This window comes from Crocodylus porosus, unplaced genomic scaffold (genome assembly GCF_001723895.1).
Source record: "Crocodylus porosus isolate Cpor-Errol unplaced genomic scaffold, CroPor_comp1, whole genome shotgun sequence".
Taxonomy (NCBI): domain Eukaryota; kingdom Metazoa; phylum Chordata; order Crocodylia; family Crocodylidae; genus Crocodylus; species Crocodylus porosus.
Genome location: NW_017728915.1, coordinates 4,633,998 through 4,652,999, shown reverse-complemented (window position 1 = coordinate 4,652,999; position 19,002 = coordinate 4,633,998). Strand labels below are relative to the sequence as shown.

At 49.2% G+C, this 19,002-nt stretch overlaps 1 protein-coding gene and 1 long non-coding RNA gene across 3 annotated transcripts in view; one reads left to right on the top strand and one right to left on the bottom strand.

The window, feature by feature from the left end:
• The window catches only part of SLC38A7 (solute carrier family 38 member 7), a 25,702-nt gene extending 8,502 nt beyond the window's left edge, over positions 1-17,200 (top strand). Inside the window, exons 6-12 of one of the 2 annotated variants that reach the window (XR_002101204.1) lie at positions 7,891-7,948; positions 8,915-9,029; positions 10,476-10,623; positions 10,843-11,042; positions 12,368-12,422; positions 12,580-13,394; positions 16,965-17,200. Coding sequence is in view for 1 of the 2 variants with exons in the window: in XM_019535574.1 (XP_019391119.1) it covers positions 7,891-7,948; positions 8,915-9,029; positions 10,476-10,623; positions 10,843-11,042; positions 12,368-12,422; positions 12,580-12,682 (679 nt within the window). In the remaining variant the exon portion in view is untranslated. Of the gene's footprint in view, positions 1-7,890; positions 7,949-8,914; positions 9,030-10,475; positions 10,624-10,842; positions 11,043-12,367; positions 12,423-12,579; positions 14,546-16,964 lie in introns of those variants that run through there. The other variant, XM_019535574.1, reaches the window with a different exon arrangement.
• Positions 1,502-19,002, bottom strand: part of LOC109310442 — a 23,773-nt gene continuing 6,272 nt past the window's right edge. The window contains exon 3 of the long non-coding RNA XR_002101205.1: positions 1,502-1,581. This is a non-coding gene — a long non-coding RNA (uncharacterized LOC109310442). The remainder of the gene's footprint in view (positions 1,582-19,002) is intronic.

Genomic DNA, 19,002 nt, shown 5'->3' with positions numbered 1-19,002 from the left:
ACTCATACTACCCTTCCTATGTAACATGGTTCTTGAATGAATAGGGATGAATGAGGGTGCTTGAGAGACAATGGCAATAGGTCTAAAAATAGCTCCCTCTGAATGACCAAACCATCAACACCAATACCTGGACCAATGACCCAGTCCTTGGAGCCATCCTCAGCATTCAAGAAACAAAAGATGAGGCAACCCACCATTGTCCAAGCTGCACATGCTTAGTAAGAATACCTGGAGCCCTCTGGAACAGGACTGACGTTGCCTGGACAGGCCCTCCCCAAGGAGATCAGAGGTAGTCCGCCCCATAAAAAGGGGTCGTGAAGACTGACTCCTGGGAATGCCATTTCCATCTGGACCGGACCAGCTTCATGGCACGCTGCCTATCCACCCCAGATGCCCTGCTGGCGAACCCCCTCTGGACAACACCAAGCTGAAGAAAACCCTGACTGGCCATCGAGGACCCATTTTCAGCCTGGGATAGGTAGCTATCACCTGCATATTTCCTCCTCCAATCTGTACTCTTATCTCTCTCCTCCCAGACTTCAGTGCCTGCACCAAGCCTCTTTAGCCCCTGCTGCCATTGTCTCTGTGTGTACATTCCTAGATTGGTAGCATGTGTGCACACGTCTGGTGGGGGTGCATGAACCTAGAGTGTGTGTATGTGCCTAGTGTGTGTGTATGCACTGAATTTGATTTTTGAATGTGTGCATGTGCAATTGTACACCATGGCTTCCTGTCTAACAGCACAGTACTGAGATCCTGAGGGTTGGCGTGACCCCACAGGGTGTCAGTTGGACCTAAACATGGTTATTCAGAATACATAAAAACAGAAACTGATTACCAGGCATGTGAGCTTTCATAGTTTCATAGTTGGTAGGGTCAGAAGGGACCTGAGCAGGTCATCAAGTCCAACCCACTGCCATGGCAGGAAAGAGTACTGGGGTCAAACGACCCCAGCAAGGTATTCGTCTAGCCTAGTCTTAAAGACCCCCCAGGTAGGAGCCAGTACCACTTCGCTTGAAAGTTGGTTCCCAATCCTAGCCACCCTGACAGTGAAGTGGCTCCTTCTGATGTTTAGTCGGAATCTACCCTCTGCCAGCTTGTGACTGTTATTTCTAGTCACTCCTGGTAGTGCTCAGGGGAACAGGGATTCCCCTAAAGCCTGCTGGTCCCCTCTGACTAGTTTGTAACAGGTCACTAGATCCCCCCTGAGCCTTCTCTTGTGGAGGCTGAACAGGTTCAGGTCCCGTAGCCTGTCCTCGTAGGGCCTGCCCTGCTGCCCCCTGATCATGTGGTGGCCCTCCTCTAGACCCTCTCCATGTTGTCCACATCCCTCCTGAAGTGCGGCACCCAGAACTGGACACAGTACTCCAACTGTGACCTGACCAGTGTCGCATAGAGGGGTAGTATCACCTCCTTGGACCTGCTTGTGATGCATCTGTGGATGCATGACAAGGTGCGGTTGGCCTTCCTGACCGCACCTCCGCACTGTCGGCCCATATTCATTTTGGTATCAGTAATGATTCCAAGTTCCTTTTTTGCCCCTGCACTGATGAGAAGGGAGTTCCCCAGCCTGTAGGTATGCTGTTGGTTCTTCCTCCCCAGGTGTAGCACCTTGCACTTGTCAGTGCTGAATCCCATCCTATTCTCATAGCCTGTCCCATCCCCACTGTGATGCAAGACAGACTTGAGGGGAATGCCTCCAGACCTCAGGGTGTGGAGGACCGGGTTAGAGAGCTTCTGGAGGGGCTGGACGTGTTCAAGTCAACGGGTCCAGATGCTCTCCACCCCAGGGTGTTGAGGGAGCTGGGGTTATTATAGGGCCCTTGGCATGGCTTTACAAGTGCTCGTGGTGCTCGGGCCAGGTGCCAGATGATTGGAAGATCGCTAACGTGGTCCCCATCTTCAAAAAAGGGAAGAGAGAGGACCCGGCCAACTATAGGCCTGTCAGTCTTACCCCAATCGTAGGGAAACTCTTTGAGAAGATCCTCAAGGAGCACATCTGTGATGGGCCGGCTTTAGGGATGATGCTCAAGGGCAACCAGCACGATTTCATTAGGGGCAGGTCATGTCAGACCAACCTGATTGCCTTTTATGATCAGGTCACAAAGGCAATGGATGCAGGTGTCACCGTGGTTGTAGTCTTTCTAGACTTCAGCAAGGCCTTTGACACTGTCTCCCACCCCATCCTCATTAAAAAACTAGGCGACTGTGGCCTTGATGCCTACACAGTCAGATGGATTGCAGATTGGCTCAAGGGTCATACTCAGAGGGTGGTGGTGGATGGGTCATATTCAACCTAGTGGGAAGTGGGCAGCAGAGACCCCCAGGGCTCAGTCCTTGGGCCTGTGCTGTTCAATATCACCCCATCGTCCAAATCGATGATGAAGAAAAGCAACCTGTTTAAATTTGCTGATGATACCAAAATTTGGGGTGAGGTGGGAAGGAAAGATTGCAGCAAGACTTGGATAGGTTACAGGGGTGGGCTAACATAAACAGGATGCGTTTCAATACTGACAAGTGCAGGGTGCTGCACTTGGGCAGTAGAAACCAGCAGCACACTTATAGAATAGGAAACTCTCTTCTTGAGAGCACGGAGGCAGAAAGGGATCTTGGAGTAATTATTGACTCTAAGATGAACATGGGCCGACAATGCGAGGTCACGGCTGGCAGGGCTAACTGGACCTTGTCGTTCATCCACAGATGCATTTCAAGTAGAGCCAAGGAGGTGATCCTCTCCCTCTATACGATGCTGGTCAGGCCACAGCTGGAGTACTGTGTCCAGTTCTGTGCGCCCCACTTCAGGAGGGATGTGGACAACTTTGAGAGGGTCCAGAGGAGGGCCACTCGCATGATCTGGGGACAACAGGGCAGACCCTACAATGAAAGACTGCGGGACCTAAACCTGTTCAGCCTTTACAAGAGAAGGCTGAGGGGGGACCTCGTGACCGTCTATAAACTCACTAGGGGGGACCAGAAGGGTTTGGGAGAGACACTGTTTCCCCTAGCGCCCCCTGGCATAACAAGGAATAATGGACACAAGTTACTGGAGAGTAGGTTTAGATTAGACATCCGCAAGAACTACTTCACAGTTTGGGCGGCTAGGATCTGGAACCAACTTCCAAGGGAAGTGGTGCTGGCTCCTACCCTGGGGGTCTTTAAGAAGAGGTTTGATGCCTGCCTGGCTGGACTCATTTGAGCCCAGTTTTTCTCCCGGCTAGGTCGGGGGTCGGACCTGAAGATCTATAAGGTCCCTTCCAAACCGACTTCTATGATTCTGTGGTTCTCATCTGCCCACCCCTGTAACATGTATAGGTCCGATTGTAGCCTATTCTCCCTTCTAGAGTGCCCACTCCCCCCCCATCTTAGTGTCATCTGCAGATTTGAACAGGGTGCTTTTTACCCCCTTGTCCAAGCCACTGATGAAAATGTTGAACAGTGCGGGCCCAAGGACCGAGCCCTTAAGGACACCACTGCCCGCACCCCTCCAGGTTGAAAATGACCCATCCACCACCACTCTCTGGGTGTGGCCCTCCAGCCAGTTGGCGACCCATTTGACTGTGTGGGTGTCGACAACACAGTCACCTAGTTTTTTATTGAGAGTGGGGTGAGAGACCGTGTCGAAGGCCTTCCTAAAGTCGAGAAAGACTACGTGCACCGCAACACCTGCATCTAAGGATTTTGTGACCTGGTCATAGAAAGCCACCAGGTTGGTCTGACAGGACCTGCCTCTAATGAACCCATGTTGGTTGCCCCTCGCAGACATGTGCCAGGATAATTCTCTCAAAAAACTTCCCCAGGATCAAGGTAAGACTAACAGGGCTATAGTTTCCTGGGTCGTCCTCCTTCCCTTTTTTGAAAATAAGAACCACATTGGCCCTTTTCTAGTCCTTCGGCACATCACCAGAGCACCATGAGTGTTTGTAAAGCTGTGCCAGGGGTCCCACAATGACCTCCGCTAATTCCCTCAGCACTCTGGGGTGGAGATCCTCAGGACCAGCTGATTTAAATACATCCAGTCCCTCTGGAAGATCCTCACTGACCCTTGGCCTAGGTGCGCCTCCCCTGGGGCCTGAAGGGGTCCCAGTGAGGGGGCTGATCCGGTCCCTGCTCAGGAAAACGAAGGCAAAGAAATTGTTAAATAGGTTAGCTTTGTCGTCTGGTGTGACAACCAGATTTCCTAGCGTGTCTTGCAGAGGCCCCACATTACCTGGTACCTTCATTTTGCTGCATATGTATTTAAAAAAGGACTTCTTGTTGTCCTTGATCTGGGTAGCTAGTCCCAGTTCCATCCCCGCCTTGGCCTTCCTGACTGCCCTCTGAATCCCCAAGTGACTGAGGTATAGTCCTCCCTGGTGATGGCCCCTTCCTTCCATTGGGTGTATACCTCCATTTTAGCTAGAAGATGTTCCCATTTGGTTTTGGTGAGGCGTAGGAGCTTTTGCGCCCTCTTGCCTCCTTTGATGCGTGTTGGGATTACCTCCCTTTGGGCTTAGAGGATTGTCTCCTTAAGGAACGACCACTCTTCTTGGACACCTGACTCCCCTCCCCTCCAGGACCTCAGTACCTCCCTGACTATTCTCCTTACCTCATTGAAGTCCACCCTCCTGAAGTCCAGGGCTGCTGCCTTGCTGCCACCTTACTCTGGATGGTGAATTCCAGCAGGCAATTGCTGTCGCCCAGGTGGTTGAGCACCTGCAGCCCCCTCACCACGTCATTGCCCGTGGCCAACACCAGATCCAACAAGGTGTCTCCCCCCGTGGGGCTGTGCAACTCCTGGGTTAGATGGTGGTCCTGCATTTGGGCTAGGAACCTATGGGAGCGGTCAGACCTGGCTGACTGCTCTTCCCAGCAGATGTCTGGAAAGTTCAGATCACCCATGATAACCACGGCCTTTGACCTGACTACCTCTGTGAGCTGACTTAAGAGGTCCTGGTCTAGCTCTTCCCCTTGTTTGGGTGGTCTCTAGTAGACCCCCACTGTTAAGTCCCTTTCCCCTCGACTTCCTTGTATTCTAACCCAGAGCACTTCCGTGTGCCCCTTCTCTGACCTTGTGCTACTTGATGAGGATGTGTATTCCTCCTTGACGTAGAGTGCCACACCCTCGCCTTTCCTCCCTGTTCTATCCCTCTTGTACAGCCTATAGCCCTTGATATTCACCGTCCAGTTGTGTGTTGGGTCCTACCATGTTTCCTTGAGCCCCACTATTTCTGGGTTGGTGTCAGCTAGCAGGAGGGTAAGTTCCTCCTTCTTGTTCCCCATACTGCATGCATTTGTGTAGAGGCATTTGAGGCCTCCTGAAAATGTGTGCACTGGCTCCCTAATCTCAGTACTGCCCTGGCCCCTGTTGCTTACCTGAGTATTTGTTCTGCTCGTCGTTGGTCTAGGCTGAGCTGTTCTTGTGGGTGCTGCTTGATTTAGTGGTTCAAGGCTTCCTCTACCCTCATCTTCCCCTTCCCCCAATGAGCCTAGTATAAAGCCCACCAGCGGAGATCAGCCAACCTAGAAGAGAACACATGCTTATCTTTGGGGGAAAGGTGAAGCCCATCCCACCCGAGCATGTCTCTCATCCTGATGTGCAGGTCGTTGTCTAGGAAGCCGAAGTGTGCCTCGAGACACCATTCCCAAAGCTGCTAGTTGGTCTCTCTGATGCAGGTCTTGTGTTGTCTTCCATGTCCGCTCGCTGGTAGGACCAAAGAGAATACCACCTGTGCCCCTATCTCCCTCAGCACACCCCCCAGAGCATGGTAGTCCATCATCAGGTGATCAGGGCTTCTCCTGGCCGCATCATTAATACCCACATGGATTAGGACCATGGGGTAGTAATCGGTGGGCTGGATCACAGCCTGGATCATCCCTGTCACATCCTGAATCTTTGCTCCAGGTAGGCAGTAGACCTTGCATGTTGAGGGGTCCTGGTGACAGATGGGACCCTCCATACCTCTTAGGATGGAGTTGCCTATGATGATCACTCGATGTTTCCTCCTCCGGAGGTGTGCTTAGCTCCTTCGGCCTGTTTGGAGTGTGGAGTTGCCTCCTCTCCGGAGGTTTCCTCCTCTCCTTCCTTCTCCTGCAGTGCCGCCAGGGCCTCGTACCTGTTCTCCAGCCAGACTGGAGGAACTGGTACTGCTTTGCTGTGAGCAGCCCTGGTTCTGGATGTGACCATCTGCCACTCTGCAGTGGAGGGCACCTCCCTGGGTGCTTCTTCTTTGGGTGCATGGCTCTGCAGGGAAGGGAAATAACCATCAACTTTATCCTCCGCCTCCCTGATTCCCCTCAGCCTGCTAACCTCCTCCTGGAGCTCCCTCACCTGCGCCTCCAGGGCCCTAAGGTGGGGGTGCCTGCAGGACAGGTGTGGGGGTCCCCAATTCCTGCCCCCCTTTGAGAGTCCTGTCAGTGGACAAAATGACTCATAGCTCAGAGTTTAGATATTAATAATACAAGGAAAGAATGGAAGTGTAATTTAACTAAAAATGCTTCTGCCTTACCAGAGAAGAATACTGCTATTAGTCTTTGGTGGTTAAATTTCTCTGTATGCTGAGTGGTGAAAGACCCTATGAGGAGAGGTTAAGAGATCTGGATCTCTACAGCCTGTACAAAAGATGGCTGAGGGGTGACCTTGTAGCCACCTATAAATTTATCAGGGGAGGACAGCAGGGAATTGGGGATGCTCTGTTTACCAGAGTTCCCCAGGGAGTAACTAGGAATAATGGGTGCAAACTAGTGGAGAGTAGACTTAGGTTAGACGTTAGGAAGAAATGTTTTACAATAAGGGTGACCAGAGTCTGGAATGGGCTTCCACGAGAGGTGGTACTCTTACCTAACTTGAAGGTCTTCAAGAGGAGGCTTGACAGTCACTTGGCTGGGGTTGTCTAACCTCGGTCCTCTTTTCTGCCAGGGACAGGGGGTCGGACATGATGTTCCATTGGGTCCCTTCCGACTGTATAATCTATGTAGTTTGAGATGTCTGTGGGACAGAGCTTGCTCTCTGATGAGCCACTAGATGGCGACCTTCCCCTTGAATCAAGTCTTGGCATGGTGTGTGTTTTTTCCCACCTTGGCAATAAGACAGTACTGAAATTATGCTCACTTGTAACCATTTGAAAGCTTTCCTGTTTCTTGAAGCATTCATGGTTTCAGTCCTGATGTCTCTGCTAGTTCCAATGTGGGTTGATTAAATTGTCAGTCTCATCCTTTAAGTCAAAGCCAGCCGATGGCATGCATGCCCCAAGTGATACAGGCAGCCTTTGCATGGCATGCAGCAGACGGGGGACTGGACAGGCAGCATAGTGGCAGATAGGACAGAAAGCAGAGCAGCAGATTGAAGGAGAGCAGGGCAGCATTTGGTGGGGGTGGCTAGAGTGTGGCGTGCCTATCAAAAAGGTTGACCCCTCTACTTTAAGTATTCCCTTTAGGCATATGCCAGAAAATGGGAGTTCTGTATCTCTATGATTTAGATATATCATCCATTCTGATTTTTTTTTTCTTGAAAGCACACTTCAAGAGACATGGTTACTGTTTTCTAGATTTTTTTTTTTTGCAGGCAAGCAGTGTGGGGTTAAAAGGGGAAAGCACAGGCTGAGATTTTAAACTGACTGACAGGCTTTTAAAACCAGTGTTTTGGAGGGAAGGGTATTTACCTTTTACAGAGACCAGATTTTTGGTGAATGGATGTTGCCCACTTCCTTAGACTCCAGCCCCTTCAAAGCGTTTCGAGTTGGGCATCCAGAAATGATTGGGTGAAATACTGGCTACTATGTGCATGCAGACCTACAGTACAGAGCACCACCCCTTTCCACCCCCAATGCCCTCTAGCGTGAGCTGCTGGGGTCTATTGCTTAAATGTAGTCTCAATGCCAGCAATTACTTGAGTGAACTGTTTCTTCTCCACAGTCCTTCCACCTGGATGGCTGTGTTCAACGCCCTGCCCACCATCTGCTTTGGATTCCAGGTAAAGCTGCTCCCAGAAAAACCAGATGAACAGAGAGGATGTGTTAGGACCAGGAAATGACAATCCAGTTTGGCTTCTTTTTGGGATTGTTTCAGCTTGCCCCATACTGCACCTTGGTCTGGCTGTAACACTGGGCTGGAGCATGGTACGGAATAAAGACCAGAAAAGAAGGACACAAGGGAAACAAACGGGATTCTCAAAATGGTAGAAGCTAGAGATGGGACTGGCTTATTGTGCTCCAGAGGGTCCCTTCTTGAAAACAGTGCTGGGTTGTTTCTTAGGAGACATTATCAAGCCTTGTGTTCAGCCCAGGTCTAATTGTCCCAAGTAATTTAACTTCTGCTACTTCCCTTTTAAGATGTTGGTCTGGAAGTTCAGCCAACAGCTTCCCTCTAGTTCAATTTTAGTTGCTCCGAACTATACCCACTGCAACAGGATTTTCAGACTTATCTGCTGCACCTTCTAGATGAATAATTCTTATCCAGCTGAAGGAAGAAGTCTCCCAGCTGAGCCTCCTGCTTGTTGAATGGTGCCCTGGCATAGACTCCCTGGGGCTCCTGGAATCATCCGGCTGAGCAATGGCAGCTGAGGAAGGTCAGCTTCACCATTGTATCAGTTTTTTGCAACAGTGCCTCATGCCCATCAGGGCCAGCACAAGGCCTGGTTTTGTGCAGTGTGGTGCCTGGGAATAAATTTTAGGCTTAGCTTGAGGAGCATGTGGGATGTGGACTCCTCCTGTCTTTGTCCACAGATAAAGCCAGGTGGCTTTTTAACTGTTATTCCCTGCTACCGTTTCCCCCCCCAATAACGTATGGGGTGTGGAAGGGCTGCTTGCTCCCTTGAGTCTTTTTTTTTTTTTCTCCGCACCCTTTCCCCTAAGTCTCTGTACATGAGTCCTGGCAGAGCACAGAGAGCTTGTGCCAGTAGCCCCATGCATTCTGTCTCCTCTCTCTTTCTCTCTGCCAGTGCCATGTGAGCAGTGTGCCTGTCTTCAACAGCATGAAGCAGCCTGAGGTGAAGACCTGGGGGGCTGTGGTGACGGCAGCCATGGTCATTGCTCTCTTTGTCTACACAGGGACAGGTAGGAGCAATGGCCTCCCATTCTGCATGGTGCCCACCACACCCAGCCGTGGCTCCTGCAGCATGTTCTCCTAGTAGACTGACTGGAGGAGCTGTGAGTTGCCCTTCAGCCTGTGAGTCCCTATAGGAGAGATCTGGGGGCCAGTGTGTCTGTAAGATGTCTTATGGCCAATTCCTGAAAGGCTGGCCCCCTGGGGAGCTGCAGGTTCTGCACAGTCAGCCTTCCTACCCCAGTCTCTGTCCCCCTAGCACACCTGCGGTTTAGGCCCCAAGGGTGAACACAGCCACCTCCTTATAGATTCATAGATGTTAGGATCGGAAGGAACCTCAGTAGGTCATCAAGTCCAACCCCCTGCCCTGGGCAGGAAAGAGCACTGGGGTCAGATGACCCCAGCTAGGTGCTTGTCTGGTCTCCTCTTGAAGACCCCCAGGGTAGGGTAGAGCACCACCTCCCTTGGAAGCCCATTCCAGATTCTGGTAACCCTTACAATGAAGAAGTTCTTTCTAATGTCCAGCCTAAATCTGCTGTCCGTCAATTTGTGGCCATTGTTCCTAGTTACTCCAGGGGGTGCTCTAGTAAATACAGCATCTCCTATTCCCTGCTGCCCTCTTCTGAACTTATAGGTAGCCACAAGATCACCTCTCAGCCTTCTCTTGCGAAGGTTGAAGAGATCTAGGTCCCTCAGTCTCTCCTCGTAGGGCCTTGCCTGCAGGCCCCTAACCATACGAGCGCCCTCCTCTAAACCCTCTCAGGATTCGCCGCATTCCTCTTGAAGTGTGGTGCCCAAAACTGGATGCAGTACTCCAACTGTGGCCTGACCAGTGCTGCATAGAGGGGAGGCATCACCTCCCTGGACCTGTTTATCATGCATCTGCTAATAAATGATAAAGTGCGTTAGCCTTATTGATCACTTTGTCACACTGATGACCCATGTGCATCTTGGACCCAAATAAGGACTTTTTGTTGTCCTTAATTTTTGTCACCAGCCTAAATTCTAATCCTGCTTTGGCCTTCCTAACTAATTGAATCCCTGCAAGTACAAGCCAGGGAGGTATACTCCTCCTTGGTAGCTGTCCCCTGTTTCCACAGCCCTTAGGCTTTCCTAGACTGTCCTGTTCAGCTAAGAGGGCTCTTGGCCCCTTTGTCCCCTTTTATGCACAATGGGATTGTCGTCTTCTGCACCTGTAGGATCACTCCCTTGAAGAATGGCCACCCTTCCTGGACCCTCATTCACCAATGCTCTTGAGCCTTAACTCCAAACTAACTAATTTCCTGAGCACACTGAAGTTAGCCTTTCTGAAGTCTAGCACTTCAGCCCTGCTGATTAGTTTACCCACCCTTTGCTGGATAGTGAATTCAGTCAATTGAAGGTCAATATCCCCTTAGTCCTTCCCATAGTCCCCATGTGTTGCTGAGATCCTTGCCCTGCTCACGATTCTCCACCAGGTGTCTGTGGCTTCCTGACCTTTGGAACAGCTGTGGACCAAGACATTCTCCTCACCTACCCCTCCAACGACATCCCAGTTGCCATTGCTCGTGCATTCATCATCCTGTGTGTTCTGACGTCCTACCCCATCCTGCACTTCTGTGGCAGGTGAGAGGAGTGGGAGGCAGTTTGTGGATTGTGCCCTCTGGCTGGTAAACAGAAATAGCTCTTCCCCAGACTGATTGGCATGGAGCAAGCAGTGCTCCAGCTGCTTGGGAGACCATGCCTGCTAACTAAGCAGAACTGAGGGAACTGGGAGTTGATGCCCAAAGTCTGGATTCACAGAGGAAGTCCCTTGCTACTCCTGTATCTCTGCTTCCCATATAGGGCTGTGATAGAGGGTCTCTGGCTACGCTACAAGGGGGAAACTGTGGAGGAAGATGTAGTGCTTGAGAGGCGCCGGCGTGTGTTCCAGACAGTCAGCTGGTTTCTCCTGACCCTCCTCCTGGCCTTGTTCATCCCCGACATTGGCAAGGTCATCTCTGTCATCGGGGGCCTGGCCGCCTGCTTCATATTTGTCTTCCCAGGTACAGCCGCATGTGCTTGAGTTATGCTGCAGACAGTCAAAAGTCACTCAGCACATTGATCAATGGAAATTTGTTACAGTGTACGTGGAAGTCAGAGGTTTATGCTCCAGGAATCAATTCTCCAAAATGTTTGTTCCCACCAGAATGGGGGTGACCCAGCTATAGCCCATAGAGCTGTCACCTAGCCTATGGGACTCCTCATGGGTCCAGAAACTTGATGGTGGCGGAGCAGTGCCAGCATGAATTAATGCTACCATTGCCTGTCCTGCCACCAAATTTCCTGACTTGTGGGGAGCCAGATAGACCAGATGATGCAGCTGAGCATGCTGGATTGTATTTGCAAGGCTAGATGAGTTGGACACCACTGCACCAGAAGATTATAGCATTTGCCTTTTATCCTGTCTACATGGGTGTCAAAGCTCTATGGAAAAGATCGTGGACCAGCAGGATATTAAAGCAATCCCAAAAGCCAATAGTGATGATCCTGAGCAACAGTTAAAAACAGTCTCTTCTCAGGGGGAGGATGGGCTGTTCAGGACTGAATTCTCCACAAAGGAAACCTAAGGTCATGCTCAGGCTTTCCCTGGCAGGACCCCAAGTCATTAGAAGTAGCATCAAGGCAAGGGTTGGCCCCGGCACCCAGTGAAGTCAGCCAAATGGCTGTCAAAGCAACGCAGAATTGGTGATCATGGTGGAGTTTCATGTGGGATCTAAATGGAATGGAAAGTGAGTTTTCCAGCCAAGCTGCTCTGAGTGGTGAGGCAGGAGAAGGACCTGAGCACACCTCCAAGCTGGGTCTCACTTGCACACAGTGCTGGAAGGGATGGAACACTTCCCTGGACTCCTGAGTGCCCTTAGATAAGGGAATGCAATCCTGTGTATTGGGGCAGCTGGGGTGGCCTGGTTGAATTGATCAGTTCCCCTGTCTGGCAGCAGAATGCACCTGTAGGTTCAGGTTATGCCTCTGGATTCTCTTGGTAGGCCACCCAGGGCTGGGAGCATGGCAGCGTCAGTGTTCTGGGAAAGGAGAGTTGGAGTTCTCCATTCCCCTTAACCAACATCACTGGCAGCCTGGCTGGAGAGCTATTTACCCATTTCCCAGACTGGGAAAATGAAGGTGTTTGGTGGGCAGCTCATTCATTACCTTCTAACTCACTAGAAAAGGTCGAGAGCAAAAATAGAGGCATTTGTTTCTCCAGTAGCTCGTAGTGCATGTGACCCCTCTTCCTCTGGGTGTGGTTGTTTTAACCTTTGTTCTCAGGTCTTTTAACTGGAGATGAGTGATTTACCTTGCTGCTCATTATTTGCCCCCCTCTTCCCACTAGGACTGTGCTTGATTCAAGCCAAACTTTCTGAAATCCAGGAAAGCAGATCAACCAGGTAACTTGAACTGATCTTGTGCTTCCTCCCCCTCCTTCCCCCCTCTCTTTCCAAGATGATTCAGGCCTTGTTCCCATTTGTAGGGAGCTGCTGGCATTGTGTTGAAATGGGATTCCCTCTCTAAGATTGCACATAAACCTGTGTTCTGTATCCACAGCTGGTGGGCACTGGTCAGCTATGGGGTGTTCATGGTCACCCTTGGAGCCTTCATCTTTGGACAGACCACTGCCAATGCCATCTTTGTGGATATGATGGCCTGACTCCTTTCCACTTGCCTGTTGATGCTGTCACCTTTGGGAGGAAAGGGAGTAGCTTTTTCTTTGAGCCAAAATGGAAAGGAAAAAACTGATTCAACTTCTGTTGTTTCCAGAATGCCAGTATAAGTGGAGCTTCTTTGTCTTCAGCTGGGATATCATTAGACTGTTTTACTGGGGACACCCTACAGTGTTCATGTTTCATTGTCTAATGTACCAAGTTAGACTTATTGTTTAGCTGCTATCATCATGGTGAAGACCTTGTATGTTTGCCAAGATTCACTACAAGTAGAGCTCAGACGCTGTTGTGGTAGTGCACACCATCATGATGACATCATGACAGAAGGTTTTGAGAAGAACATGCCTGTTTTAGGCAGGAGACCATGTTACTTCATACAGAGCAACTTTGGCTGAAGAGACCAGATTCCTCCCATAGCTTTAAAGGAGCTTAACCTCCCTGTTCTGATGGCAAAATTCCTAGGGAAATGATGTAAAGGGAACTATACGCATGTTTTAACATTACACATGGATCACTTTCAGGTTTTTAGCTTTGTGTAAGAGAACCCCAGTACATTTTCTGTAGGAAATATATTTGTACTGGTGGCCAAATACAGATGTGGATCATTCCTTTTCTGCACGGCTGTGAGAGATCACTCATCTGCCTCATGAGTGCTCTGCTGTGGTGAAAAGTCTCAAAAGATGGGAACAGGTCTATCAGGTGAGCTGGCAAAAAAGAATGCTCTTTAATCCAGCTCAGAGCAATCACATTAAATAGGGAACTCTGCTAATCTGCTTTCTCTATGGCTTGACTAGTCTATCCAGCTATCCATCTGGGAAAGCATTCTGTCATATCCATTTCTCTTCAGTGCTGGTTTTTCAACCTGGCTTTCTCATCTGTTGTTTTCCAGTCCAGTTTCTACTGCATATGGGGGAATGACTTCTACACTTGCTTCTCATTGGTTTACTTTTTTTTTTTAATTTGAAGGTGCTGCTGGGATTGGCTACTTTTGTCCTAAGCATGAGTTTGCTTCATTAGCATTGTGTGGAAGCAAGGCCAGGGAAGACGCAAAGCAAGCCTGTGCTGACAGGCCCTGGAGTAGCAACAAAGCAGTGTAATGTTTACAAAATAGATGCTGGCCTTTTCTTCCAGTGTGGGGCTTGATTACTCTTAAGTTCAGGTGCTGTGACTCCATGTCTGTCGATTCTGGTTAAGTGCTTTTTGGAGACTTCCATGTCAAATCTGTTCTTCCAGTATGGATGTTAGTCAGCTAGGGCTGGGTGAGAGGGCTGAATTTTAGGTTTAAAAGAACACTTTTCAGATAAATAGTAGCTTAATGATCTACTTCTCGGGACTTTTTAAACATGTAACATTACAGTTTTACTCATGGCTGTTTATACTAATCACTGTATTTCTCTCAGCCTGGACAAGTCTGTTTCACTACAGTTTTGAGGCAGTTTTTACTCTGAGCCCTTTGTGGGTGAGCAGTTTTCTGGGGCACAAAGCTATCCTCGTTGGGATCTATAAACTTCTCAGACTTTTCTGTCTTTTTTCAAAAGTAAACTCTGGGGTTTTGTTTAGTATAAAGCCTAAAGGAGTCAAGGGGATTTTAGGATATGTTTTAGTGTGGCCGAACTCTTAAAGGGACCTGTATGATTCTCTGGATGTTTGTTCCTTCTCAGGAGCACCAAACTACTCTGACACAGACTTGCAGTGTTGCAATATGGTGTGTGCAGCCTGTGCATTGTAACAGTCTGTTAATCATGTGTTTTCTGTTCTCTGAATGGAGAGGGGAAGTGGGAAGGAGGGGCTTTCCAGTGGAAATATTTTATTTTTATCTTTTTGTATAAAAGTTGCTCTTTACAAATGTTCTTTCTGATATGGCTCCCCTGTATGTCATACCCCCAGGCTGCCCATACTATCATCCTATGGGCTGTAACACCTAATGATGTGTATTTCCTGTGGCTTACCATTTAGCAGGGCCACAGCCTGATTTTTCATCTTCCTGCATTTGCTTTGTGGAAAAGATTTTTGTTTAGGTTTTTGAAAGCACATGTTGATTTCTAGACTCAAGAACTTAGCTCAAAAAGTCCCAATGCAGTTTCAGCCTAGTTCTGCTGGACGCATTAAAGCCACCACAGTTGGCACCAGGGTGTTGGGGTTTGGTAGGAAGGTAGAGATTAAACATTTACTGGAAACCGGGCTGCCTGTCCAGGAGAAGAGGTCCTCTAAGCTGAGATTTGAGGCACATGGGGAGTGATGTAAGGAAGCTTGTAGAGTTGCACCCTGTGCTCTCTCTGCCATGTGACATGCTAAATGGAGCCCATTAGTTTCCAGAGCCTTGTCAGTCTAGGACTTCCCAGGCACACTGCTATCAAGAGAGGCTCAACACCCACCTGTGCTGATTCCAGTAGTTTTCCAGTATTGGGTATATGTTTGTCCCCTGAGGTACTAGCAGGAGATTTTGGGATACTTTCCATTCCTGTCCTTTAACATTAGTGGGAGATTTTGGGAGACTTTCCATTCTGGGACCCTTTAACATTCGTTAGTTGAGGCATGAGAAGCCAGAAATTTGGACAGATGCTCATAGCATTCTGCAGTGAGATGCCAACAATGTTGATAGATGGATGTTCATAGGCTCCAAAGCTGCTACTGCCAATATCCCTGCCTCTGTATTGCAGTGCAGCTGTTCTTACTGGCAAACATCCCATAACTGCTAGTCTGCCTTGGAGAGAGGTGACCTGAGCCCAGACCTGACCTCCAAGGACTTCTTGGATTTCAAGTCTGGTTTTGCCACTTGCTGCTTAACCTTAGGCAAGTGGCTTTTATTGGAGATTAATGCACAGCTACCATTGAAGCTTTTGAGGGATTCCAGGTGCCTTGGAAGATCTCTCCCTTGGTTTTCCTAGCTAAAATGAGAATCATGTTTCTATAGAAACAAAGCAGTGAAGGATTTAGTTTTAAAGGGGGAGTGATGCACCCCCACTTTGTGTCTAATTCCAGTTTCAGAAGCAGCCTCCTGTCAGGATAGGGAACAGATGCTTTTCTGTGATGTGGTGTCTTTGACCTCCCAAACCAGGAGCTGTAAGACAAGCTCTCCCTCCCCTTTGCAATCAAACTCTGTTCTCTTTTCTTCTATTGCTTGGAACTAAATATTTGCTCATTTGAGTGCAGAAGGGGAGGTTATCAGTATCCCAACCTTTCTCAAGATCGCACCTCTCCTGTGAGGGCTGCAGAAGGTATAAACACTGGTAAATGCAGCCTATACGTAAATCACATTTTCTTTTTCTGTTCCTGTTCTAGAGAACAGAGATGAAGGGAGCCCATGTGTGTTTGGCAGGTTTGATTGTTTCAAACACTGTTCACCTGACACGGCTGTGATCCACAGCCTAGTTCTCTTCCTAGCACATCTTTCTTTAGCACTCATCACAGTGGGGTTTGTCTGGCTCATGCTTTCCTCCCCTCTCTGCCCTGATATGTACACCCTGAATTAGCTATAACCTGGGGAGAAAGCAGATTCTTCTACTCCTATCATGCACCCACCTAAAGATGACTTGAGTCATAGAGTTGGGCACCTTCTAAGAATGCTAGGGGCTGATGTTCAGCAGGGATGAGCACACCATACCCTAACCAGTCCCAGTTGGCATTGAGGGCTTCCTAGTATTTCTGAGAAGCAGGCTTAAAAGGTTTTTGCTGCCCATTGCCTGATACCCCCTTCCCCAACAAAGGAAAGTATGGGGTGGTTTCTCTCTCCAGTGCACACCCCTCTGACTGACAAACCAGGTGCTTCTTTGGCTGGTGCACTAAAGCAGAGTCTTGTCCTTGGAGACAGGCTGACCACAGACTGTGATCCCCACAGGGGATTGACCAGCTTTATTTCATAGGGCTGGAGCATGAGCAGTGTGCTATGGGGAGGTCCTGTTGCTGCACTAACAAATATGGCAACTGACTGAGCCACGGTATTGGTAATCTTTCTCTCTCTGTATGAGGGATGGGTTTGGGAATATTTATAGTTGTCTCTCCTGCTGCCTCCCCTCTGGGGCTTGTAACATGGAAGCAGAACTGGGGATTCCAGCTGACACCAAAAGGGCAGGAGCACAAGCCAGGCCTGGCTGCAGGGAGGGGCACCCAGATTTGACCTGATCAAAGGCTACTTTGGCAGCTGCTCCATAGGCTGTAACCAACTCCCATGGGATGGCAATGCTGTCCTCTCCATTGAACCAGACATACCATCTGCAGCTCCATGTCACCAGGACGCTGAGAGCAGTGTGGACTATGCTGTCCTTTCAGGCTGTACATCCAAAGTGAAGAGGAGCAACTTCCAGGCCCTACTTTGCTGCAGGTTGGTGATCCCCATCCCCACCTTAAAAGGTGCTGTCCTATGTTAGGAGGAGCCTGCTGTTGCAGGGCAAGGATACAACAAACAGTAGCTCTTTTTTATGCCTTACGATGGTTCTTGTGATTTTTCTTTTTTTTTTTTTAATAACCTTTCATGTATTTTCTATGCAGGATCTGGAAAGCATTTAATAAAAGCTGCCATTGCATTGCTACCCTGGGCTGAGCTGTGGCTGCTTTGACATGGTCTGGGAGCGCAGAAGTGTCTGATTAGGCAATTGGCCTATGCCCTGGACCACATGAAGGGTTCCTTGGGGCAGGCTGTGAGGTCACAGATTTGAACTGTAGCTTGGCCAGGCTCAGTATTAACTGCTCTGTGCCCTGGCATGGTGAGCTTGGTTCCTGTGGTAGGCTCAGAAGCAGTAGCCTCATCTTCCCTCAGGCCCTTTCTCTCATGCCTAGGCTCAATGTAATTCAATATTTTCCTCCCTTGCCTGGCCCTCCCCCCGACAGCTGTCATCTCCCCTGTCATATTCTCTAAAACCCCCTCACCCCAGTTGTTCTCAGCAGCAGTTCAGAGCCAGTGTGCTGTTAGTTGTAGGACTCGCAGCAGACCTCAAGCTGTCCTCATGATTCAGCAACAGGAATCCTAGTGCAAATCTACATGGCTTGTGTTCCTGAGAAATTTAAGGGCCTTTGAGCATTTTCCCCACTTCCTTAGCCTTCTGCCACTGCATTCCCCTCATACTGTGGCAGCCCCAGCTTGGCTGAAAGGAAGTTCTGCGATTCACTCTAAACTGCTACTTTTCCCTTTCTGCATGTGGGCTGGGCCTGAGGCATTGTGAAGTGCATCAGTATCCCCCAGGGAAAGCAGCACAATAGCATTGGTCTGATCTGCTTTAACTGTGCTAGGGATGTTCACAGGAGCTAGGTGGGAGGGAAGGGGGGAAATTGGGGATTTGATTCCAAAGGCATGAATGGGGTGCATGGTGAGCGCACAGATCTTATTAGCCTTCCCTCAAACCACTTGCCTGTCTTGGAGACCTGGGGCTCGGAGCTAGAGGCCCCTCCTGGTAATTTACCCTTCAACACATCCTTAAACAAGGAAGTCAGAGACTGCATTGAACAGGGCCAAAACTTTGGAGTGAAATCGGTCCCAAAGGAGCACCTATCTTCACTAATGCCTCCAGCCGTTGGAGTTAAAGTGCACCAACCAGAATAGCTGTTTACTTTGAACATAAAGTACAAAGCACAGAAAGCTGTCAACCAGCTTACCTGTGTGTAATTGCCTCATGCAACATGCCAACAAAAGGAAAGCAGTGACAGCCCGATGCATAGCCTCTGGTGCTTTAGTGTTGAGGCATTCTCCAAGAAGCTCTCTAGTCTTCACAACCAGTGAAATCAAGGGCACCATATGTCTTGGTGTGAAGGGTACTCTCCTTGTTAGGGGTCCCAATGGCTGTTGTAGAGACCTTCTACTCTCGTTAAGAAAACGTCACCCAACATCAATAAGCAGGAGCCATGGCTATCTCTTGCTCAAGCTGAGAAATCAGAGCAGTTTGGGGAAAGGAGGGAAGGTAATGGACACTGCTGGAAATTCTCAGTGCCTCCATTCCTTTTCACAAATGCAGAATTCTTAGTTTGTCCAGCCAACTGCTGCCTTCTCCTTTGGGGTCTCTGGTCATAGAGAGCCCCTCACTTACCTTTGGGCTTTGTTCCATAGCCAATATAAGGCTATTTTCCCTGCCATCCCATCTAAATGCACCTTTACCTCCATTACTTCCGGTTAATAATGGCTCTCTGCAGTTAATACACAAGTATCTACATACCAATAGTACTTTAAAGGTATTAATATGTGAGGCCTCACAGCTGGAGCTGCTGGGACATGTTTTCACTGAACAGAACCTTTTGAAACCTCATGAGTTTGAAGAACTTCTGATGAAACCCGACCTGGATTCCCACAGGTCTCCCCCAGGTCGGGCACAATGAAAGC